The sequence below is a fragment of the Lichenostomus cassidix genome, chromosome 7 (assembly GCF_008360975.1).
Source record: "Lichenostomus cassidix isolate B80296 chromosome 7, HeHo_3.0, whole genome shotgun sequence".
In the NCBI taxonomy this organism is placed as follows: Eukaryota; Metazoa; Chordata; class Aves; order Passeriformes; family Meliphagidae; genus Lichenostomus; species Lichenostomus cassidix.
The window spans coordinates 15,448,787-15,475,852 of record NC_139488.1 but is presented as its reverse complement, the minus strand read 5'-3'; the positions used below and the strand labels follow the sequence as shown (position 1 = coordinate 15,475,852).

General features: G+C 38.4%; 1 protein-coding gene across 1 annotated transcript in view; it reads right to left on the bottom strand.

Annotated features, from left to right (window-relative positions):
- Positions 1 to 27,066, bottom strand: part of PDE11A (phosphodiesterase 11A) — a 116,832-nt gene that overhangs the window by 33,002 nt on the left and 56,764 nt on the right. The window contains exons 10-14 of the mRNA XM_085066356.1: positions 25,690 to 25,740; positions 7,789 to 7,935; positions 7,578 to 7,685; positions 2,790 to 2,899; positions 143 to 233 (exon numbers count right to left, since the gene is read on the bottom strand). Of these exons, the coding sequence (XP_084922482.1) occupies positions 143 to 233; positions 2,790 to 2,899; positions 7,578 to 7,685; positions 7,789 to 7,935; positions 25,690 to 25,740 (507 nt within the window). The remainder of the gene's footprint in view (positions 1 to 142; positions 234 to 2,789; positions 2,900 to 7,577; positions 7,686 to 7,788; positions 7,936 to 25,689; positions 25,741 to 27,066) is intronic.

The following is a 27,066-nucleotide window of genomic DNA, read 5'->3' as shown; positions in this document are numbered from 1 at the left end:
TGTGCTAGTCGTGACCTTTGTGGTAACCAATAAATAATTCCTCAAGGAGAGGGCATTAAAAAGGTGCCGTATGTGTTATTTCCTTTCTCCAGCTGAAACTGCCCAACAGCTTACAGTGAGATTAATAGTAATGCTTTTGTACCTCACTTTGGAGAATCATGACAGCATGATTGAAATGGTGGTGCTCCAAGGTAGCAGAGGTGCCGTAGAGCTGAGCTAAGGCTGATCCACTCCTGAAACAGAACATCAGAAGTCAACAAATCCTGCTCATCTGCGTACGAAGCAGCTTTCAGAGACAATTCAGTAACAAAAGCGCATAGCCACACTCTCCACCTCCATTTCAACAAACACATTTAAGACAGTATAGGAGATTAAAATACTAATTTAAATCCAGATACAAAGCATTTATGTTCCAGACTTTGCTAAATATTGTCAGCTGACTAAAGATTTTTCTGGAATGACAAGAAATTTTGTAATGCAGCTTTCAAAGGACCTCAGAAACAGCACAGGCACTGCACTACACAGTAAAGACAAACAGTAATGTCCTTGAGCTGGGATTGGCTGTTCCCCTGCTACCTTTTATTTTTAATTCTTAATAGACATAAATATGAGGGCTTACAATGGGCAGCTACAAACTCTTAAAATAAAAATCCAAAACACAACAACAAAAAACCCAAGTGCAAATACTAAGATAAACAAAAAACAAGTGAGAGCAGCAAATATAAAAATAAAGCTTAGCATATCTCTAGAATGTATTTTCTCATCACATATATTGGCTAAACCAAAATCAGATTCAAAATGAACAGAGCAGGTAGGTTTTCTGTTCAAAGGACAAAAATATACAGAATACAATTATAAAATCGCAAATTGCTGGAAAGTGCAGAGAATGGGACTGGACTGTCAGAATACCACTCTTCACCAAGTACCAAAGTACTTCAGGCAAAGGACTTCACTTCTGGGACCCAGCCTAAAGTGACAAGATGGGTTTTCTTTCCAAAGAAATGAGAATAGGAGATTATGCTAGAGACAGAAGGAGTCTCCTAGGAGCATATACCATAAAACTGCACCACACTGATACTTAATTATCAGAAGCAGCTATATGAGAGAAAAGGATGTCCAGCAAACACTGTCCCTAGAGAATGTGATGTTGACATATATAACAGAGCCATTTGAGACAACTGTGATATTGCCTCCATCATATACCTCTTGAACTTTCATCATACAGAACAGCAGTATTGAACACTGAAGATAAAATAGGAAAATGTGATGCTTAAATTTATGTCAGGTTAGAGGAATAAATCATAGTCAGTGTTATGGAAACTACAGCTTCTGTTTTCAGGGATGTTTTATACATATGTGGTAATGTTTGTCTTTCATTAAATGTCTTCAGCAGTTTCTTTATGGAGTCATAAAATGGTAGCCTCCCCTCCGTACTCCGTTGTCAAACAGCAAGTATAAGTGATAGCAATCTAATGCTGAACCTTCTGCCTTTAACTCAGCCATCCCTCTGCACAAGAGATACTCTTGTGTAATGGTACAGCAGAGAAGTGGTTACCTTAATCAGAGCCTAAAATGGCCAGGATGTAAATCTTAGGTCTTGTTTTGTAAATTAGGAACATAAACATCAATCAGCTGAGCTTCCTTCCCATTTGTCTCGTCTGTTTTGATTCTCTTCAAGACTCAGCTGCAAAAAGGCATCTAGCAGTGCTCGGTAACCTTTGCACCACAAGCTCTGTCTTTTGAGCACTGCAATTGATTTTCCCTGCTATGGTGCCTGAAGATCCAGACAGTGTCATTGTTTCATTGAGATTGTATGGCAACACCCATACCTCAGGAAATGGCAGCTTAGTGAACATCAGAAACATCAGTTTGAGTGATGGTCACTGAAGCAATTTTTTCCCAGAAATGCAGCAGCCTGTGCATACACACATTGCAGCAGAGTATTTCTGCAAAAGGTGGGACAAATAGGCTAATACAGCAGCACTGCCTTTCAAGTATCTTTAGACACCCATTTGACACCCCCCCCATCACACTGGAGGATTAGCAGTAAGGCAGGACAGAAAAAGCTGCAAATGCACACTTGGGATCTGCAGGACAGGAGTGCCTTGGTGCCTCATATTCTGACTGTAGAGGAGTCACCAAAACAACAGGGATTTGAAGGAGCGTCTGTGTCTGGCAGCTTTATTTCACAGCTTGGCCAGGATCTTGCAGGGGACATTTTCTGTTGTTCCCCCTGTTCTCAGGGAACACAGATTTTGAAACGCATTTGACCTTAGTCAAAGGAGGTCCCTTACCTACACAGTAAGAAGTATCACCCCTAAACCTTTTACAAACCTGCTTCTAACTCACTGTGCCTGAGGGCAGCAGCATGTTTTTTGTGAATGCATTATTTCAGTTTTACTTATTTTCTTTTCTTCTCAAGAGTAGAACAAGATTTTGCTTAATATCATGTACTCCAGCCAGCAAGAACAATCCAGACAGACAGTTTAGGTCCTTCCTGGGTTGAAAACCAGAATCAATAATAGCTGAGCCTGAAAAGAACATCAAGCTTTGGCATCACATTTCAATATGTGGTGTCAGTTCAACAGCCAGCTACAAAGGACAAGCCAGCAATTACTTAAAGGAACAGAGAATGATAAAGATGGATAGTCCTTCACTGCACACAGGAATAAGAGTACTTGGCCTTGGCCTAGAAGGCTTGAAATTAATGCTTCATTCTTTATCCTGGTCACCTTTTGCTCTCCTGTGGAAGAAAACCAAATTAAAATAGTAAGAATTAGAAAGCTTACTTGGCTTGGAAGGCATTGTTGGTTCCCCTGTGGTCAAGGTCGTGACATAAACATCCCACAATCAAAGCTAAAATTTCAATTTCAGTTAGAATCTCCTGAAATCCTGCGGTCTGAGAGCAGAAAAAAAAATAGCAGCTGTAACTATCAGTAGCAGATGGGATAAGTAATGTTAGTCCATCGAGCAACAGTCAACTTTGTTTTGATACCATGAATGTTTCAGTAAGGAGAAGATAAATGCTTTATTGTCATATTCTATTCCCTGCTGTATGTCAGATGGTTAGCAGAATAGATAATGTCCTTGGAGTGATCTGTTATTATCTTTGTTGCATTTCCAGCATGCCATTTCCCTGCTACCCAAGAGGCACTAAAGGCAAAAAGAACTGTAAACAAACACCAGTAACTGCAAACTAAGAAAGTAACTGGATTTTCCTATCAGAGAAATAAAAAACCTAAAACCAAATTGATTCCATTTTGAACCTACTGTTCAGAATGATTTCTTCAATCCTGAGGTGACCATCTAGGTCAATTCCTACTGTCAGAGATAGCTGACATGTTAAATCAGAAGAACTTTAAAAGAACCCAGATAAAATATACTCTGTGGAACTGTTACGAACGATTAGATTTTTTTAATCTGGGACAGTGAAATGAAGTGGCATAATTTAAGGAGAAAATGTCTCAAATGGCATATTTCTGCTGCAGATACCCACTGGAATGTGGGAGAAACGTTTGAAAACAGATGCAATGAAATTCCCTACAAGCAGCTCAGACATAACTGTGTTAATGGGGGAGTTAATTCTAGAAACATTTTTTATCACTATGCTTCTCCTCATGGATGCTTGTCATAGCAGTCTTCCTGCCTGAACTGGCTCATGTCAGAAAAGAAATACCTCCTGTTATTGCTAATCTCAAGCATCCTGAACAGATCCTGTCTGGAGAAGGTGCTAGAGCCTCTGTGGGACACCACCTCATCAGTGCTGTGCCTCTTACCCATGGCAGAAACAACCTGGTTCTTTAGAACCAGAAGGGCATAATGCCTGCAAAAATGACTGGCTGAGCTGGAAAATCATTACACTTGTCTTTTTACAGTGCCAGTCTCCAGTGACACTCCTCAATTAGCCACATGATCTAGTTAGCATGAAAGGAAATTATATACAAGAAATACAAAATCCATTTGTATTGGAGGACCAAACCAAGGCTGAACACTCACACCATGTAAGAATCCCAAATTTCACTGATTTTCAATGAGGCATCATTTCACCCACTGGCAAGAAGAGGGCTTAAGTGATACAAGGTGACTTGTTGCCTTTCCATGGTAGAACTTACACGCCCCTCAGAAATGCCAGTCAATTGCTGCAATGCTCTGTGAAAACTCTGCTATTCACCCCGAAGACCACAAAGTCCGTCTAAAGAAATGCACATTCAAATCTAAGTAGGCTCTGTTTAGACAGTCTGAAATGTGGCCACTGTTAACACTTAGGCCAAGCTCCCCCAGGCACTCAGGAATGCACTTCAGTGGGAAGTGGGGAAGTGCAAGATTTTCTACAAAAGCTTTATAATTGCTTAAAGTTTACACATCAGAAAAGACGATCAAGTATGAGGAAAAAAAGATGAAATTTTTTGTAGAATCCATTGGTGTACAGAATAACTTGAATATTAGGAAAGAGATTCACCTGATTTCTAGTGGCATTGCTTTTTTTCTAGTTTTAGTAATATCTACCCAAGCAGAAAAAATAATCTAAAAATAGCATTTACTCTCTTTATTTTTTAAACATAGCTCTCGTATAACAAATAATAATAAAGGTCTATTTATAAAAAGGGATTAAAAAATAGTTTGTAACTGACAACATACCATGTGTCAAGTTTTAATCTAGAGAAAATATTCATGTTTAAGTTAAAACAACTTAAAAAAGAAGTTTTATAAAATAAAATTGATATTGTAATAAATACTCTTTAGTGTAACCCAAGCTTTGATTAAATTCAGGGATTCAACCTGTATTGCAAATGCAGGAAAGCCGATTAAGTAATTTATTGACAGTAGCAATATCTCAAAAATAAATGCCACATTTTATTTAATGAAAAGTCTTGTCACTGAATATATGAAAGAAATATAGCACACGTCATGTAGTAAAAAACATTTCATTTAAAACAATGCTACAGTAAGGGGATATCTTCTTTGAACATAATGCAAGTAAACAGAGGATTACATTTCCCTGTTTTCTGAATTTACAAGAGAAAAAAAATACATGGCTATAGACGGTGGTGCAGCAAAATTTATTTTCACCAGAAAAGGAATGACCCATAACTCATGAGTGGCAGAGTCTCCAGTGAGTTATGGAGGTCATTCTTTCATGTGAGGAAATGAATTGCATTCATTATACCTTGCCCCACATCTATATGTTTTGTTATTAACACACCAGATGGGATTTTAATTTGGTATTGCTTACTTGTTCATTTTTGCCCTTTGAAATAGGTATCAGTGTGAACTGTGTTGGCAAAGGCATTGATAATGAAGTCTGGGCTTGATCCTGCACTTTACTCTCATGTTCTCCCTTAACTTGCAGGAGCAGCCTTGCTGCAGTGCTTGTCTTCAGAATATTTGGGCATCTGAAATACAGAACTATGGCTTGCAGAACTGGGCTTATAATTGTTCAGGAAAGGGAAAATACATACTTTCATATACAGGAATGTGCTTCAGATATACAAAAGAGGAAACAACTGGTTTAGTCTTTGTTGTATTTCTGTTGTTTGGCTTGTTCAATGCAGCTGAATGTTCCTTGTGAATTCAGTGGGAGTATGGTGGGGCCCTAGAGGCTACTGCATTACAGGTTAGACATTACTATGCTATGGTAAATCCCACCTGAAAATGTCCTAAAATAGAATTATTGGTTTATATATGTGGGGCAGTCTATATTGCGACTATGCTGGAGAAATCAGAAATAAGGTGCAATAATGGCACAAAGTAGTGCGTTCTTGACCAGCAGAGAAGGGCTCTGATGAGCCCTTCAAAGGGCTTGGCAAAGAATTTTCCCCTTTGTACCAGTGAAAAAAGATGGCACACACTAACTTGGATGGTATCCCCAAGATAAACACAGTAGGGGCAAGCCTTGTATTATTACTAGTCTTGAGTCTCTCTTGTGTCTTTTTTTGCACAAAATGAATCTTCCTGTCTCTCTGGAAGGGAAAGCAGACCAGACAGATCATGCAACCGAACCTATTCTGTTCTCAGCCAGAGGCAGAGCAAAGCGGGTGGGATGTGTGGCCAGTCCAAAGCTGTGGCCTCTCGCATCCAGCCCTGCACATGGAATTGCTCATTCTGTTTATTACCAGGAGTGTGGGCAAGGAAATGAACTTGGCTTAAAAATGCCGAATCACATCGCACAGACAGTTGCATCCCTGTGCTGACTGCTAAAGGGATTCTGAAATTACGCTGTGAGACTCAGGGTCAGAGCAGCTGTCGGCGGAGGCTCGGCAGGCTGCTGGCGGCTGCTGGAGCTGCAGCGCCCTGCTTCTCTCTGCTGGCCCCAGTGCGGGCACGGCTAGCCGGGATGGGGATGCCTGGTCCCTGCTACTGAGCAGCGTGCCGCAAACCTGGCCTCGGAGCTCCACCTAGGGGTGTCACCGCTGGGGCTGGGGACTCCCCGCCCCGGCAGCCTCCGGCAGAAATTACTGTAATTCACACCCAGCGGCGCTGCCTGCCTTTGCCCATGCTCACCAGAGTAAAACACCTTTCTTCTTCTAAAAATTAAGAAAAAAAAGCATGTCAAGTTTTATAAAACCGTAAAAACCCAGGCACTACCACCAAGTTTCATTGGAAAGCATCAGGAAATGCCTGCTGAAACAATGTTAATTCTGCTCAGCTGTGCAGCCGCATGCATGCCCAGAGGAAGAGGTGACCATTCTCTCGTAGACCATCTCCCTTTCCTTTGTCTCATGGTGCATGGTACAGCTTCACTACGCCTCCATCAACACTCACAGAAACACACCCACCCTGCTGGGGTGGACCAAGAACTAGAACAACATCTACCTGCTGGGGAAGTCAGACTCTTTTTTCTGCCCAACACACAAAGTTCTGGCATCCAGCACCCCACTGAGTTTTTTATTGGTACATTTACAAGAATTAACTAGCCAAACATGGGTTATTTCAAGCAATGAGGTTGCTGCGGGGTAGGCAGAGAGAGCAGTATAGTCGTTCTAGTAGGCTTCCACTGATACTTTGAGCAGAATTTACTTTTATGCTGAAAGGAGCTACAGGCACTGCTGGAGATACATGTTAATAAAACCCCTAAGTGTTAACTGTGTCCAGTGGAGACTCAAGATTCACTTAGATCACTGTGTTGGAAGATAATTTTCAAATGTTTTCAGGCAATACCTTCTAAACTATTTAGATGAAGCCGGATAAGGAGATAATAAGTATCAACATAATAAATGCTTTGGGATTCTAATCTTTCTTGGTTTTGTACTTCCCAATTAGGAGTTTGAAATAAATACCAAATCAAAGAGTTCCAAAATAAAAACATTTTGTGAGATCAAGATCTATAATAACAAGCGCCCTCCCAGACTGCCATCTGTTTTCAGTCACTTTAATGTGCCTGTGATATCACCGTCACTAAAACACTATAAGGTTTTGCCAAATATGTGCTGCCTTAAGTTGAATAAGTGCTGTCTGCTTTGCTCTTGGAAATGAGTAGCATAATAACTAGAAACGAAATTGAATGCTGGAGAATGTTTAGACGGGTAAGGCAATGTGACAGTAAAAGCTCTTACAGGATTGTGTAGCTGCATACTCACAGTTAACATGGCAAACATCAGCTGGCAGACGTTGAAAGCGTGCCTCCAGTTGTGATACAAAACCATTCGGTAGTTCTTCCGCACCGTCAAAAGCCACCTACACAGCGTCTGAAATTAAGAGTACAATTTGTAGCAGGGCTACTGAATGGGTACAAATGGACAGGACAGTGCCAAGACAAAAGCAGCCGATATTTGCAGCGCAGATGGTTACCTCATAGTCAATTTTAAATTTCTGAACCATTCCAAGTTCCATGAACATCCGCAGGGCTGCTGTAATCATGGCATCCACATCGAGTGAGAAGTCATCAAAATGGATATCGTCAATGCCAAGCTCTGACACCAGAGGGATGTTTGCTGCCTGAAAATGCCAAAGGGAAATTTCTGATTCAAACCTTCAGTCTTTTTTCTGTGTCACTCTTAGAAGAAACAACCCGTACATCAGTTCTGACCTGCCAATACAGCTCCTGCTTGATTCAAATGCCGAGCAGTAAAAGTGTTCATCTGACAAATGCAAACACATCAAGCTAACAGAGTGTGCAAACAGTGGGAAGGAGATGAACCTGGTATGAGCAGGAAATATGTTCACCATCCCAACTGGAGCCTAGATACAGCATTTAGACTGAAATCTGACCACTTTACAACTACTGCAGTAACACAATATATTCCAATGCAAATTACAATGCTGTAATGCAAGAAACATCTGGATAGCCAGAAGCTGGAAGTTTTAATTGCTACCATTTAGAAATGCAAAGTAAATATACTGCTCTGCAGAATTTCTTCATCCAAATGTCTTCACAATCATAAGCATATAAGTGGCCTTTGCTTTACAGTATTCACTACACATACATAGAGCCAAAAGAAGATGAATACAAGAAATGTCTCACAGAAGTACTCTCCAAAGTAAAATAAAAGAATTTTCAACATGATTATATAGTAAGTCAATAAAACAACAGCAAAAGCCTTACATTTTGCTTTGTCTATATAACAGGGACTTCTGTTTGTAAGAGAGGATTGTGCTTCTCGTGCACACACAAACATAGGAATGTGTGCCAGACTGGCTAATGTATTTAGTTGAGCACACAGATGTGCTGTGGCTTGCTCAGTGGCAGCACCTGTGTGAGCCACGCAGAGGTGCTGACAAACCTCCCAGGCTTCTTTACCCTTCCTTATGCCCCTTCAGACTTGCTGCTCATCTCTCTAGAGAGGGCAGGTGCAGAGGGATGCATTCGCTGAAGGAGCATCTGTCCCATCTCCCTCAGTGAGAAGGTGATGGGTCAGGTAGAAGCCTCACAAAGGGGCTGGATCCAGCCCACAGGCTATGAGCTGGACAATGCTGAATTAGTTAAAATCACATGGACTCAGCTGGTGTGGAACAGCCAGCTATGCACTTGCATAAAATACCAATTAATTAATGCAACTGTAATGTTAGTTCACCTTCACTGTTATAGCTTCTATGTGACCCACCTTATGGTTTCCATTTTTGAAAACTTGTGTTTTGAAACAGTGCACTCTAACTACAAATTACTGACATGTAAAAAGCTTCTTCTGGCTGAAGAGAAAGTGCCACCTCACACACAAAAAACACCACCACAAAAAAACCAACACACAAAAACCAAAACACACAACCAAACCCCCCCACCAACCACCCACCCCAACACACCCAACAACACCAAACACAAAAAACACAAAAAACCAAAAAACCCACCACACCACCTCAATTACTTTATGCAGAGATTAAGCTGCTTTAGCTTTACCATGTAAGAGAAGATAGAGTAAACCTGTCATAAAACAGTATTAATATTGTGGTTTTAACTTCCTTGCTAGCTAGAAGAAAAGTCTTTTCAGTTCACTACCCAGTAAAGCACACTAGTACCTCAGAAAGCCATGGTGCTATGCCAGGGAGTTTAACTGATACAGGAAATACAACAAACCTGTTAATTCAAGTGTCATCCCAAGACACTGCTGAAAAACCTCTGGAACATGCAGGCAGAGATACAAGTTCTGTTAACTGCACGCTCAGTTGTCTGCTAACATATTTATTCAGGTTGAATCAATTCAGCATCTCTTTTTGATTAATCATTGCAATATTCGGAATGCTTCTAGATGATCCCAACTGGAGTTACACCTCAACACCCTTTAAGGTCTGCAAAACTATGTCTATACTTCTGAGATAAAGAAAGTGTGGTTAGGTGGGAAGCAGGAATGCTGGCCCAGAGATGGCACTGTCCAGACCTTCAGCAATCTTACAAAAATTGTGACTTTTTTATCATTTAGTTATTCTTCAGAGAGTTGGGGGATACTGGAGATGTACACTAATATTTAGTCTATGAACACACTCACTGGATAGAAATAAGACTCTCAAAATAATCCCTTTCTGGAAAGAAACACATTTGTACATCATACTCTTTAGTTCTTTAGTGAAAAGTTTAAATAACAAGCTAAAACAGGAGCATTTGACTGTGACTAGACCTTCTTGAAATTTTTTAGCAAAACAATCTTTACAAATCTACTGCTGCGTTTTCATTAACTTTGAAGTGGGATCTGATTAAAATTTTCACAACTTTTGGCCTCTTAAGAGAAACAGATCTTTTCCTTGATATTTTTTACTGGAAACCAACACTTTTACCAGCCTGTTGCAATTCAAGGCAGAACACTTGAAGCAGTTGCTCAACTAAAAATTTTCCAAACAGCAGAGAAATAAAAATATATTCCAAATCTATTACAAATTGAGCAACAGGATATTAACAAAGCAAGTCAAAAACAATTTCTTCCCACGTCAGTCTGAAACTTTTAAATATTTATGAGGTTTTACATTCTTAAATTTAACAGGAGTGCCATAATCCAAAATAACTGCTGAATTAATAGCCAGGAGATAACATTTGTATAAAAGAACCATTTGCTTTACAACAGCAATAAAGGAAACAACAGAATTATGAGTGCAGAGCCTAATTTGAATAATGTTAAAAAAATGATATGTTGTGGGGCTGCAGCAATATTCTGGCTGCACCTGGCATTGACTATCCTCAGCTTCTTAGGCTAGAAATGCAGAAGTCCAAGGTTTAGAGGAGAACAGTCATTAAAACTTCATTTTTTTTTAAACTACAGACATATAAAAGAAAATTAATAATGCAGAATAGGAAAACATATCCCTCCCTCTAATTTTGCAGCACTGCAGGAAAAATTCCAGTGGATTTCTTAAAATAAACAGCAATAACAACACTCTCTTTCAGGAAAACAGAGAGGATGGAAGTACCATGACAGACAAAGGAAGGGGCAGACAATTAAAATTCAAGTTACAGCGAAATTATTTTTTAAAGCACCCCAGTGATTTAGAATGATTTAAAAGGCTTGGGTTTTTTTGAACAATTTGAAGTTCAATTTCCCCTTTCTAAAAACAGTTGAGAACATTCTACTCTGGAATCTTTCTCACCTGCGAATCAAGCAATTTCAGTGCTCTTCATCCTTGAGAAAAATTCACATGACTCTTCCCTGAGCTTATGGTAAATTAAAACCAGATGTGCCTCCTCTGGTCACATTTCCATACCCCCAGTACTAACCCAAAAATTTGTCTTGAAAGAAATCAAGAACACAAGTTTGGCTGAACACATGGAAGGCAACTAGTCTTGCCCAATAAAATACAAACTCGGTAGGTGCCAGACTAGGAAAATATCATCAGTGGTAGGTAGCTTGAAAAAGAAGATTTCATGCTTTCAAACAAGAGCATAATGATAAGATCTGTGATTACTCCATACTCAGGCATGAATGGGATAGCGTGGAAGGAGGGAAAGCACCTTTGTACTCAATTCAGATTGGAGACAGGTTTTCCTTTCCTCATTGCTCTTTGCTATCATGTAAATTCTATCACAGATTGCTCAGTACATGTGAACAGGTAAGAGACAAATGACTTGGCTGAGCCTTGCCTTCCATCAGCCATCACAAAAGCTATATTCCGTTAATGACCATCTTACTGCAAAACACATGGAACAACTAAGTGGCTTTCACCATAAAGTCACAATTCTGGCCACTATAAAAAATCAGTCCATGGGAACAGAAAAATAACATTTTTAGTTCAGTATTAATAAGCCCTTGGGTTGCTGTGGATGAATAAAACCTAAGAAGGAAAATGCTTAGTAAATGATTTTGCAGTAACTCATCTGATAGAATATTCTTCACAATCTTCTATATCCATATGTGATAATGTGATAAAATCAGATATAAAGAAACTGGTGAGTTCTTCCAAAGGCATTCTTCCTCTTTGTAAAACATGCATTACCATGGAAGCAGTCCAGCTAAACACAGAAAACACCAAAATCCTACTTGGCCATGTCATCTTAAAATCTCTCTACTTCAGTTTTAGTACTTGTGTGGATAAGTCATCAGTGCTTATTATGCAAGGAAAGTATTTTGAAACATACTGATAAGTATATTGGTATGGCTTTGAGAAAAAGGCACATTCTGCTGTTTGATATACTCAGCTTCCTTCCTATGCAATATCAGAACTATTCTGTAACAGCAACTTCTGCTCACTGACTGTAGTCCACTTTTTGCATAGCCTTATTTACAATGGCATGTGGAGTGATCAGCAAGGTTTCCTCATCAGAAAATACTACCAGACTGATGGAAAAAAGTAACAAGAAACTTGATTATATTTAATGTATATAAAGATACCTTGTGAAATATATGTCCCAATGTAGCAAAAGAATGGCAAAATAATATGGTGTACCTCTTGAATCGCAGGGGTACTGTTAGAGTCCAGAGTCCACAAACTATTTAAATAGCAGGTCAGGATCTGACCTCATTTACACTCTGGAGTGAAACTGGAGCTCCAGACAACATGACACACAGAGAAGAAATAAAATTGCCTTTTCAAATATCTCTTCATCTATAATCTCTCTCAGAAGATGAGGAACTGAAAAACCTTAAAGGGTGATCATCAAAAGCTGCAGAGAAGGCATCAAAGTGAAGAATATTTAAATGTGATGTCTTCATTTTCTCTCACATAATCTTCTATGATTCTATGAAGCCATTTCGGAGACAGCATTTTCTGATAGCAAAGATTTTTATTTGTGAAAGGTTCTTTTCATATAAAAAGGCCTCTAAAATACTTGCTTATATTTATAGCTGCAGGCAGGCATCTTTTAAAATAGATCTTTATAGTCAGTTATTAGCAGCTGTGGACAAATTTTGTACTTCTTCATAGCCATGGAAGACCAAAGCCTGTTATATTCCAGTCTGACACATTTACTCTCTCCAAAAAAGAAAGAATCAAATGTTGCAGCTCAGGCATGTTTAATGCCCAGAGCAAACTCGCTTTTAAAGGCCTCCATCTGTTACTGCAGACTGCGGATGGCAACTCTTTGCCCTTCACAATGCTGAGCTAGCACCTCTTTTCCAATGACCAACTTAAGCAGAGGCAGGACAGTGGCATTTGAGGGAATTTGACAGTATTTACAGTAAAGGGGAGTGGGTGTGGAACAGACTTGAAGTGTACATGTGTATTTTCCTCTTGATTTTGATTTTAGTAATTTTTTTACCGTGACTATCACAATAGAATTGCTCTGCCTTCAATAGTGAAATCACCCAGAAACACAGACTCCTTTAGTTTGGAAAGAGCTTTTGTGACTAAGCAGCCCTATGCCCCTGCCCCTAGGAGACCTCATGTTGCCATACAAACACATTTTGCAGCTCTCAAATCAACCAGACTGTTTCAATGTTCCAGTCTCTGTCACTGTTTTCTATCTGAACAGTTGTTGGATAAAAGACATGGTTGAACAGTATTTGTGTCTTTTATACCTCCTCAGATTGACCCAACAGATAAAGAGGGTTGCAGTTGAGAAATCAAATGCCCAAACTCTGCCCGAATTCCCACATTAGGTGTCTGAGCCCTTTGCTGGAAAAGATCATTCCTTGATTTAGTCAAAGTTTTACATCTGTAAACCAAGAATAATGCAGCACATGCATCCAGCTTCAAAATCTGCAGCTGAAGCATGTATATGTATGTGGTGCAACTGCTCCACCTTCAAATGGCAAATTAACAGTATAACATACTTTAGACATGAAATGTAGAACAAAGAAAGCTGCATTTAGACTTGTTTCAGAAAGTTGTATTTGTTTTGACCATTTACCAAACATAACTACTGCTTAGTATGATACTGGTATTTGTTTTAATTAAAAGAGAAACTTCACAGTGTTAAGAAAGCTATTTATTCTGCTTCTTCTATCAGAACAAGAGAAGTACCCATTAAGCAATATATCACTATCAAAGATAGCATTTAGGATTTTTTTAAATTATCATGCCGTGTGGGTTTAGGACAAAAATATGGTATTTATTTTCTGCTTTTGGGATAAAACTATATGTGCCTGAGGAAAGGATTTGTCTTCTTATAATTTGCATTTTAAAAGGGCAAGGGAAGGTATGTCATTACAGTATTACACATGCTATTTCCAAAGCTAGGCCCAGAATTATAGCTAAAAAGCAGAAAGCATTTTGAGTATTTCTAATCAGTCAATTAATCCTATCTGAACATATCACTTTCTGAAATTGGGACCCATCAAAAAGAGATGATACATTTCAGAGGTAAAAATATGGCATATAAAATTTTGTTGCAAACTATAATAGAAAAGACACAAAATATGTTATTTTATGTTACTAAAAATCAATTCTTGATGCTAAAGTTGTTTCCTAGTACACAGAAACAAAATATATGGCAGCCTATAAAAGAAACAAGAAATTTTGATTTTAAAAGAACAGAGGCATAAAATAAAAACAATTAATGGTCTGAGCATCAATTATTCTTAAGGCCAAAGTCCATAACCACAGCAGCCTAGGACTGGAGTTTTACAGGGCATGCACATTGGACACAATGATCTCCCAAGGCGCGCTGGGGAGTGTTCACGTCCTTTTGGCTGATGGTGATTAGGAAAGAACCAGTGTGTCACATACTGCAGGCTAGCAACTGTCGAGTTTTTATGACCATCAGTGAGATGAGAAGTTTGTACAAAAGAGTCTATTCAGTCTCTGTTTCAGAATTTCAAACAAACACAGGCAGCAAACCTAGGGCAACTATTTCTCTATACTACAAAAGTGTCAAGCTGCCATTTCCCACAAAGCTTTACTTGGTTTTGGTGGCAAAAAGTCAGCTTTGTTGCTCCCATGAAGAGCAGAATGGGTAATGTGGACTGACCCCCCTTCATGCCTGTAAATTTTGGAGGGTGAGAAAACTGGGATACCATATAGCTTTTTCCTACCCAGAAAATGGTGGAAAAGTTCTAGCTCCTTCCTTGAAGACTCAGAAGAGGAAAAACATGATTAAAAGTGGAAGAAACAGGGACAGGTTCTTCTCACAGAGGACATGATGTGAAGGCATAGGGGGGAACTCACATGTTTGGTGACAAATAGTCCAACTGGTGCCCTGCAATTCTCAGTTGAGCAGGTGGTGGGAGAGGGCACATGAAAAAAGTGAAAAGGTTGCCGAAATCAGACACTAAAAAAAGCCCAAACCAGAACCTCAAAAATCCCAGCAGAGCCACAATGGCACATGCACTGGTATCACACTATTTTGTGATGCTAGCACACTTCAGCAGCTCTCAGTGCACCAAAGCCAACCTGAAGGACCACCAGTCCTGGGTTACCCTGGGGCCGTGGTGATGCAGCAGGAGCACACCACAGTGGCACTGTATGGGATTCCTGGGAGCCACCAGAATTTTCTTTCTGAGCACCTGTGACAAATCAGGCTGGCAGTACAGTGACTGGTGAGGAAAGTTATGCAAATGTATGAGTGGGTTACTGCTCCACTGGGGAGAAAGTCCTATTTCAGACCTGCTAGAGTGACAGCTATAGCAGAATACTGTCAGGCTGACAATAAATAATATTGACAACACCTTCAACCTTACAGCGTGCATTTACAGGAATCCTACAGAGAACATTTCAGTGATTCTCCTTAAAGTATGTTTTTGATTTTTTCTCCTTACTTTTTATCAAGTTCTGATTGCAGGTTTAAAAGAAATCCAGCCATCCTATTCTGAACCTGTAAATCACTCCCTAGGAGTACTCAGGACTGCCCAAAAGAGCTTTCTCCCCAAACCAAGGGGGTTCATCTTACTACAGTTTCCCAAGCCCAGGCTTATCCCATGTGAGGTTTCTGCAGGGCAGGCTGAGCACTGAGCCCAGCTCCTCTCCCCAGAGCAGAATGTCCATCCTCCACAGCCCCTTCATCCACAGAGCCTCCAGCAGAGAAAGCCTAAGCACCCTGCACTGCAGCACAAGCTCTGGTTCACAGCCTCATCAACACAAGCTGTCTGACAAAACCCCAAATGTGCAGATCCCATTCTTTCAACAAAAAACAAATAACAGGCACTTAAATCTTCTATTTATTTAGCGCGTTACTTACTACCTACATATCACTAGCTTTATAAATTTTCTCTCACTATTTTGAGGCAAAAGGCTGCAATACAGACATAAACACTTGTTTCTTGACATTCATGTTTTGAATGCATGTATATATTACGCTGCTTCTAACTTTTCCTTACCACTCCTCACAGTAACAGGTTTCCTTCAGGGAAAGTAGAGGTATCATTAGTAGATGCTGAAATCAGTTTAACAGTAGAGTTTATGAAGGCCACCCATAGAAATGGATTTTTCAGTTATTTTTAGGGTAGAGTTTTTGTGTGCCCCTGAGCTTGTTGCAGGCACAGAACACACACACAGCTGTGTGGCAGCTGAGAAAGCAGGGGTAGGTGAGTTATATTGAAGCAACCAAACAGGCTGTTGTATGCACAGGCAGATTATGATGGGGGCATGTGTGCTATATCTATTTCTTGTACATGTAAAGTGTTTGCAGTTTAAATTTGAAAGACTAAACCCACTGAACTACTGACACAATTTCTCTGAGAAAGTATATTTACTCTGCCAGGGGCTTTGCCCAGACTGAGCCAGTAGCAGACCCCACCCTGAGCAGACAATGAAACAGTGTAATAAATAACCTGTAGAAGATTGCAATCACAAATATTTTTTTACATAATATAGGCTAGATAATGTTTTACTTGGATGGCTCTGGCCCATACATCCCAAGTTGATCCAGAAAACAAATGTGCCTCCAGGGACTTTCTTCTTTCAAATAATTCCAGAGCCTAAGTTAATACTGCATAGAAGCACATTCACTCATACTCATTTGTGGGAACAGCCCTTTCAGCACAGCCTCATTCTCACCAGCTGATGGGGGAATGAAGGGAAAAAAAAAAAAAAGAATTGCTAGATACGAGACTCGAGACTCAATGTAACACAATGTAACATGGCTGAATCTGTAAGGCTATTTCTCCTCAGTCTCCCAGTGACTTGTGCAAGAAGGGCACACTGCCTTGTGCTGGGAACATATCCACACACACAAACATGATGATGGTGTGAAATTGCACAGGCATTACGTTTTTTTAGGATTTTACAGCTTAACAGAAATGCTGCTTGGCGACCAGCCTTAAAGTGGAGCAAGGATGGCACCCAGTGGCCAAACAGATTCATCTCAGAAAAACGTCTACCACTTTTCACTTTTGAGAGTTTTACTTATAAAAAGGTTCTAGCTCTAATATCAACTCGTTGGAAATGTCAAAAGCCTTTAAAGAACACCGCCTTCTTCCTTTGGGGGACATTCATGTTTCCGTCTGTAAAACATTTTTTTTAAAAGCCTGTAGAAATATTGCCATTAATAATTTAAAATCAACACAAATAAACATTTATGACAACTGCTTGCAGCTGGAACACTGCATAGAGACAGAAATAAACAAACAAAAATATTTTTTAATTTTTTAGGCTATATGCTAGGAAAAAATTTCCTGTTTTTAAAGTCAGTACAACTAAGATTTTAATTTTAAAATTAACATTGATAATATCAAGTATTTAATTTTATAATTAACATTGATAATATCAATGCCAACTAGAAAGTTTCTATCTAAATAAAATTTGGTGGAAAGGAACTTGATTTTTTAACCAGAAAATTTCCACTTATCATTCTGCTAGGGCTACAGAAGAAATCCAAGCACAGATACATAAGGAATAATTTAAAATGTGAAATAGTATGCCATTTTTATAGATTTCTTTCTTCCATGAGATAAAATAAACACTGCAATGGTCTTTCTAGACCAGTTGGGAATGCAGGTCTCAGAAGAGTTAGCTGTCACATACGGGGCCAGCCCCAGGGATGTCTTGTCAACTGTGTGGGGAATAATTTGCTCCTCGTTGGTGGTAAAAGAACCATGATAAAGTTACACTGAAGAACTCCTAAATTACCATCTTTCACTGAAGTACCTCAAATTTGTAAATTATACTGGCCTAGTTTCAGTTCATAAGTCTTTGCTAGATAAATTTTTCTTCCTATTTGAAAATCTTTCCAAACAGAAATTCCTAAGTCTGTCACTGACTGAAGTACACTACTTTATTATCTGACAAGTGTTGATTTTTTTTCTTTCTAAAATCATTCATCAGATATACCTCTGTCTTGCATGGCAATTTAAATATATTCCACGCCTTATCACTTTTTGCATGATTGCTGGCTAAATAGTGCAGCAATGTTGAATTGTGTTTATTCCTTGATGTTTTCCATCTGACAAGGGATTCTTATGGAGTGTGATGACCAATCAGATTGAAGGACAGATAACAGGTCTGGTGGAGAGTACATAATTTCACCTTCACTTGGGAGCAATACTGTGTCCCCAACAATCGCTTTTTCTAACTTGTTTTTCTAATCATTCTCAAGACCTGGACCAATTGTGGCTTTGCTTATGGAAACAGATGCAAGAAACGCAAAATTTCCCATGTGAATAACAAAACTCCAGTATTTGAGAGCAGCAAAGTAGCAGTGTGCTTTTTTAAGTATAGACAACTTAATAATCCTAAGTGTTTTATTACTCCTCTGCTGAAAATGTCTGTTGTTTAAGTATCACTGTATTACTGTGCATAATTACAAAGAAACTGAAAAACAGCCACTATTAAAGACAGCAATATTTTCAGCTAGTTGGAATGGGTTGTTTTACTACTGTAAATATTGGAGTATAGCAGAAATAATTAGAATTATCTAGATCAATTAAAATGTTTCAGCTTTAGAGAAGAAGGTCTTTTAATGCAACTAGTACAAAGACTGTTTTGATCATGCACATATTTTAATTTTCTGTTCTTTTCATTGATTAAAGTTTATCACTTTTTAAGGTATTTAATGAGGAGATTTAAGCTCTGGTCTAACCATGAAGGAGCCGAAGTAGTCATTTATTATTTAATATTTCTAGTTACTGTGTGTCTTTACTCTGCAGTTAGAATATAAATGTTGATTTTTCACTTTTTTTTTTAATCATAACCCTTAAGATCCCTTCTTTTTAACCTACAGTGTAAATGTATCCAAAGATTATTCTGCATAGCTAAACACATAAGAATAAATATATTTTGCCTTTGCATATTAAATATATTCCACAGAAGTTCCTTATTGCCTTCTGCATTATGCCCTTGCCCTGACATAATCCAGACCAGAATGTAATCCTTGCTGAAAGAAGCCTATCCCTTTAAAAAATTCATTTAATGACTTGTGCTAAACTAATAAATTAATAGAAAATGTAGTCTGGGCATGGTTATATGATTAAATTGTGGGCTTTATCTAGCTTCCCGGCCATAGGCTTCTTTCTTTTGCCTTAACTCTCTCAAATCACATACAGTTTTTCCTCAAGAGAAAGATTTATTTTAAAACAAGATTTACTTATCTCCTACTCTAGAAAATAAACTGGTTTTCTGCAGGCTAATCATACAAATGCAATTCAGTTGCATCACACAGATTTGTTGCAGTCGAAAAGTAGAATTGTTGAAACCTTTCACAGCTGTTTTAATATTTCTGCCCCCTCTTTGCAAATGGGAAACCAAAATATGAAGCAGTGCCCTGTCCTGCTCAGTTCTTGAGCCTCACCAGGCTAAAGTACTCCTTGTAAGCCTTCCCTCCACAACATCCTGGAAAATTCATATTTCATTTGCCCTGGAGGGAAGGGAACAGTTTACTCTGGGAGCTCTATGTTTTCACCTGAAATAATAAATGTGGCCATTTTAGAAATACAAGAGGAATCCTTTCAGTGACCTTTTGCAGCAGTTTAATCTCATCTTGCCTACCTATGAAGCAAATAATGCTAATATTTCAATAAAACTGAATGTTTATATTTTTGAAACTAAATTCATAATTCCCACTGGCTTTTTCTATTAACTATTCCTTGAATTAGAGTAGGCACTCTAGTGTGACACCAGTCTACCAGGACAGCTCCAGAAGTAACTCCTAAAAGATGCCTCTCCTGTCTCTGACGTGCTGAATTCATCCAACTTTATTTATTTCTGATAAAACACCTCATGAAAGAAAATAAGCAAAAAACCTCAGGGAATATTATTTGAATTGAAGAAACGTACACCCCTGGTGCACTTCTCTCTACTTTGGCGAGCTGCACTTTGGAGATTCCCTGACTCAGAGAGCATCAGTCTCTATTTGCCTTTTCCTTCTGCTAATTCATCATTTTAACTCATTAACATCTACAGTGATAGGTCATGTAGTTAAACTACAAGTTTGCTGAAGAGAGATTTTTAATCAGATTTAAATGTCTACCCTAATTTCATCTGATGTCTGTAAATCCAGATATTTTATAAGAAAATACCATGAACTATCTTTCCCTACTCCACTTCTCCATGCCATTCCCTGTTCACTGAAATTGAAAAAAAATTGAATTATGGAGCACTTCTCTGAAGTCAACATATGAAAGCCTCACATTTCAGAAACTGGTATAAACACTCGGTAAATTAAACAATTTACCACTGTTTATTAGTTTCAGTGTACGCAATGTGCTCCTGACTTCTTAATTCCATGACAATTGAAGACAGGGGCACATGTCAAAGTGTACAACATAATGTAATACGATAGAAGCCTTGGTTTCATGAATTATGAAACTCTTAACATGGTGCTTTAGGTCTTGTCTTATGTGGGCAGTGGATTTGGAAAAGCAGAGAAATAAACTGTGTTTTACATGTTGTGATCATGTACCTTTCTCAAAAGGGAAAAAGGGAACACAATTCAATATTAGCACTTAAGCCCTGGTTACCTTCACAGTTTTTCTTTAGTTTTTTCCCTTTTGTTGCTATTCTCAGTGGAACTTGAGCAGCTGGAATAGCACTAGGGAAAAGCTCAGTGCCAGCCTGCACCCTGCTGTGACAGCCAAAGAGAAGTGTGTGTGACCAGCCTTGGAAGCCAATCTGGAGAATCCTGAGGCATGTGAGGAGCTTTGTGTTACCCAACACACATGGCTGGGACCACAGCTTGCGAAGCTGACATTGCAGTGTGACTGTGCTTGTGGGTTTTGGTAAGCACAGATTACCAAACAGATTGAAACAGCAGCACAACAAAAAAGCAGCAATGCATAAACCCCCATATTCTATGGCAATATTTCATAGATGGTCCAAAACACAAAAGCCAGATTACATTTCCAAAATTTAATTACGGAGGAATACTATGAAGTAATTACTATAAACTACTAAAAATTATTTCATTTCAAGCTTATAAAAGTAATTGAAGTAGTTCTAAATTGAAAGATGACATCACAGCAGCCTCCTAGGCCGTAACATAGCCTAGGAATGCTTTTCCAATTGTTTCAAAGCTTGAAGATCAAATTAGCAAAAAGTTTCATTTTTTCCAATGTGCTGCCCACTGTTATGTATTTAAGGGTGCTTAAGGCATGAATAACAAATTTTAAGTAATACATAACTCACTCCAAATATCAAATTCACATAGATCCATCATCTTTCAAGGATTCAGCAGTTTACATTGTCATATACAGTAGCAGTATTAAAAGTTGTTTCTCTTTTTGGTTCAACTCTTTTCATAATTCTGTAGTTAAATGAGTGTTATTAAGAAAGACACAAAAACCTCCCTATGCAACAGTAGATCTTAAATAGCCACACCTCAGGCTATAAAACTGAGAAATGCAGAAATTGTTATTCATGCTGTATTTTGAATTGAAGATTCTGCAAAGCAGGTGATACATTATTTTCCATTGTGTATCTCTCCTGTGTGCTGTTTGACCTAAAAAAGGGAATCTCTCAGAGGGCTATAAATAATGCATCACAGTCATTAAATATTGATCTGGCCTATACCATCGACAGCTGCGCAATTAGGTTTGCTTCTTAAAAATAGCTTCTTGTACATTGCCCATAATAGGACAGCGTTTACATATTCTCTTTGGAAACTACATTGGTTAAATTTAAAGGTGATATGTGTTTGTGGGGCTGCTTGCTAAGTCACAGACTTGTCTTTACTGTCTCATAAATCAGTAACTCTTGCTATAAATATCCTGTCCTGGACATAATTCTGCGCTCTTTACTCATGTATCTATATTTGTCTAACATAACTATATTTAGGTTTGGAGAGCCTGAATTTCAGTAAGAAGGAACCTAGCACTACAGGACAATGCTATAAGATAGCTTCCATCTTAGATAAATCAGACTTCAAGTGCCTTATCTACTCCAATGACACAAATGCTTACACCTAAGCACTAGAACGAGTACACAACAGAAATGACAGAATAGTCTTTCAAGTCTAAAATACAAGGGAGAACTGAGTTGCTACAGTTTTAAAAATCATAGCTATTTCTAACTTCTGGAAAATGAAATTGATATTGATATGGGTATGATTCAGTGTTGCATTACTTTAGCTTATTCTGCCAAAATTCATTTGGAATTTAGCATAGTTATGTAGATGCAAATGAGGAGAAGCATTGTGATAAATCAGACTGAAGACTTCAGACAGTCTAAGAAAAATTTGCACATAAGGGTATTTTTTTTGTTTGTTTTTGTTTTTGTTTTACTTGAAAATGCCCATGAAAAGTCAAGTTTATTTTTTTTTCCTGTATGTGGAGGAATGGTATCAGAAATTTACCTATTACAGTAATGCAGCACATATCAGAAAACCTAAAAAATATTATGCAGTTTGTATGAATTTAACACTATATTAAATTTAAATTGCTTTTTTGGAAGCCATCATAATCTAAACCTAATAATTTAAAAAATCTAAAAATATTTAGTAGCCAATTGTATGACATATTCCATTTTCATACACTCATGTTTTATTATTGTGTGAACTTCCCTCTGTATTTTTCCAGCTCCACCACCAGTAGTACTTCGCACTTTTCCCAAGATAAACATCTGGGGAAAGGTATTTAATTTCTTAAAATTTCTTATTAAGGTGAGGTTTTCTTCATTAATTCTTAGATGGGGTTAGAAGAAGCAGAAATAAATGTTACTTATTTTACAGAACATGGTCACAGTGATTATGCTTTATTCTTAAAAAGATACCAGGTATATTTGTGAATTTGTATATTTGTGAATTTATCCAGTAACAGTAAGAAATTATTGATGACATTTCAAGTAAAAAAAAAAAGAACTTTAACTAGTCTTGCTAGGCTTTCTATAGTGCAATAAAATAATTCACTGGTAAACACCAGAGGAAAAATAAACCTCAAGTACACTTCCAATTTTTCACTTTTTATCAGAATATTCTTGAGATCCTAAACAAATAAAAATTAATGGAAAAAAATTTTATGAAGGCTATAAAAAATAAGATTACAAAGAGGGAAAGAAAAAACTTGTACTACAAGCGTATGTAATTATTTCCAAGCTGGTGCGGTCCAGTTACAGTGTGTTTGGGGTAATGTGTTGAGAAGTTGTCAACTCAAATGTATTGTCACTCCAAAGTCATTAATTAGTGCTGAGTGTCGTGTCAGTCAGGAGCCAATAGTGATCTCCTGGCATCACTCTCATTTCGATGTTTCTATCATGTGTGTGTCTCCCTGCTCTGACTGAACCAGAACATTGGCTAAATCGTAACAGACGTTTGCTTTGACAGCTGCCAATAAATCACCACTGAGAGAGGGGACAGTTTTAGCCCCAAACACCCCCAGAGGGAGGGATGGTTTATTAGCCAGTCAAGTCTAGAAGATGACCCTAATATAACAAAGGGCTTATACAAAATATAACAATATAACAAACAGAGAAAAGAGCAGTGATTTCAGGGAAGGATGCCTCGGGAGACCTCAGCAGGGAGACCGGCTGCAAGCAGGGAGATGGGAATAATTTCATCCCACAGATGGATGGCCATCTCTGGGGATGAGCTCTGTGTCACAGGCCCACAAGACACGCTGGCTTTCCCTGGGTTTTTGCTCTTTTATTTGGTTTCCATCCAATGATGTAAAAGCATTAACAAAGACTGCTTAAGACTCATTTTGTCAGGAACTGAAAGTGAGACAACTGGATATAGGAAAGGGAAAATTTTTCTGAAAAGATAGATTAACTTAGTTTAAGCATAGCTTGGTTATATCCCTTATTTTCTCATCTATGATCTTTGTAAGAAATGTAACTTTTGGAGTTACTAACAAATAAATCCTTTTCATTTCCCTTTACCTTATTATTAGCCAATGGAGAGTTGCATGCCTTCAAGGTAAATGGATAATGAAAAGACATTTCTTACTTGGAGACTGGTATATCCATTAATGAAGTCACCTGGGAAAACAAGCAGAATAGCTTCTCATCGCATGAGCATCTGAGTCCAAAGAATAACATAGCAGGCTGTTATTTCAGCTACACAGACTATGAAGGAGAGTTGTCTTTCAGTGGCTGACAGCAATCAAGTATGGCCTTCTTGTACATACTTGTGGAATCCCCACAGTCATAGAAACTGTCAGGATATATTATATATATTACAGGTGTTTATTCTAAAGTAAATGAAAATACAAAAATGAAATAGAAAATTGATGGTCTTTTATCCCTTTCTTTCCTCTCTCTCAACACAGTGTTCAGTTCTTTTTGCCAAATGCTGAATACAACTTACTGTGCACACAAAAGTATTTTCTGTAGTGTTGGAATGATCTTCAAGCATGCTGATTCCAGCAGTAATTAATTAATCTCATCTTCAGTGTGGAGAAGTGTGGGTAATCATATCAGTAACTACAATGGAAGGTGAGTATTACACCCTTATCACCAGGTATTGATACAGAGTCCTAGGTCACAGCCATCATTTGGGCAATAATCTACAAACTAATTAACTAGCAAGAACTGCCCTTCCTCAGTCCAGATAACTCATGAGTATCAGCTCTATGCCACCCATGCTTTCCCCCTTTCACCACAACCATCCCTGTGGAGCAGAAAGCAGGTTGCAGCCTGACAGCCAAGTGTCACAATAACCACCCAGACAGATGCCAGGGTTCCAGAGCAGGGAATGCCTGCAGTGTGGGGTCACAACAGTCCAGATCTCCTTCCTAGACCTCACTACAGTCTCTGATGCACTTTGTGTCCAAGGGACCAACAGTGATAGCCACCATGAGAGCCTCCCAAACGGCTCTGAGGTGCCCTCTACCAGCATTGCCTCATCACCAAGGGGAGTATCACCCTTTCCCGAGTCCCTCCTCAAGCAGGAAAAGACAAACAGTCTATCACAAAAGCAGTTCTGGAGTGCTAGTAGTGCTGCAAGATCCAGGTCACTGTTCCCCCAGTTTCTAGCCCATGGCAAGTCAGGATTCAGTGAGAACATGTAATTATTGGTCCCTAGCAATGCTACACTCAGAACACATCACTTTCACATTCTGTCCAGGGCGCTTACAAGAGTTAGAAGATTCCTCACCTTCCCACCCAGCCTTCTAAACCCATGCACAATCTGGATACTGAGTGCTCTGCTTTTTTAGTAAACTCAGGGCAGCTTCCCTGCTATAAGCATGTAAAGTCTTGAGTTCCTCTCATTTTCTCTAGTCTCTCCCTCATCTCTTACATGGTATGACTTCTCTGCCGTGGTTTCTGCTGAGGAACCAAACCCACATGGACACGCAGCTCCAGTAGCTGGTGCTGGGACAATGGGACTTTGCTGTTGTGCACCCATCACTGCACCTCTTTATGCTTTGAAAGAAATTTTCCACCTTCCCTGCTTAACAGCTTAACATGTAATATATCCTTGGTAAATCATTGCTAATTAAGATTTTCTGCTTATGATATAAAATTTCTCTCAGATAATCTACACTAATATTAATTTACTATTGTATTTTCAGAAATAAGTAGAAACTTAAATCTTACCTTGAATTTATCAACTTCTGCCTTTGAACATGTTGCATGATAAGACAATACCTGCCCCAGAACAAAAGATAAAAAACATTTTCATACAGTTGACAAGTAGAAATATCAGGGCTCTGTACTACAGTCTAATCAATTATGTTTAAAGCAAATTTAATTAGCATTTATGTGATAATTCAGTTTTGATTGACAGCACATAATAGCTAATTGCAGGTTATCAGGCATACATTTGGCATTTATATTGCAGGGAATTTTATAGGGAATAATGGACAGTAAGTAATTTAATATTATAAGGATTCCTACATTGTTCTCTTGGAATTCTACAATCAAAAGGGAAAGAAATGAATGTAAAAATAACAGTAGATTTACAGACTTTTAATAATGCCTTTTGCTATACAGAAAAGCTTTAATGGCTGTACTAGTGGCACATAACTGCATCCAAATATCAGCACCTCCATGCTATGTCTGACATTCTCTTCAATACCATTCTTAAGATGGCAGCATCAAATAAAATGCACAAAGTATTGCACACCTCCTCTTATTACCAATTAGTATGCAGCCATTTCTATGTAGTAGATTCTGTCCTTATGGGATGATGCTAACATTGAAAAAGCACTGCAGAAGGCAAGAGCCATCCTGTGTTCAGGACCCACCATGGTCTGGCTGTGCATGGGACAAGGTGCTGGTCCATGAGGGAGCTCCCAGAGCCAGAGCACTCCCAGCAAGGACAGGTCCTCCTCCCCACACTGCAACACCCAACTTGCTGATGTGCTAGAGCTTTGATATATACTTCTCATTTTGAAATAATTTTCATCTGTGCATGTCTCTGTTATTCATACAAATACCTAAACTGCATTGCATAGGCCTTTGACTTGCAATACCTTGTGGCTGTAAGTCCCAAGACGTATTTACTCTTATCAGTTTTAGAGATGCCACATTTACAGTAACAGGAATTCATTCCTGCACTATAAAAGAATAAATAACAAACTCATTTGTTCCATACCTCATTTTACTTTGTATAATTATACATCATGTCCTTTCTCCAACAATATCTATTTTTCTGTCCAACCATATTGCTACTTCTCTCACAAATTTATAACATTAGTCAAATTAGTCTTCTGCTATAACAGGTTACACTTATTACCAAAATTCTCATGAAGCTTCTCCTTGATCTGGAGAAGGTCTCTGGTTCATTATATCCCTCTAGATTTTTAGTCTTCCTTGTATTTATTATTCTAATCTTTTAATAATTTAAAAATTTCGTGTTCTCAATATAAAAAGAGTATTTAGCCTGGCTTTGAATCATGGAAACCTTTCCCGATCATTTATTTATGTTTTGTTGTTCTACTTATTAGTCAATCTTATCAGAATACCATATGA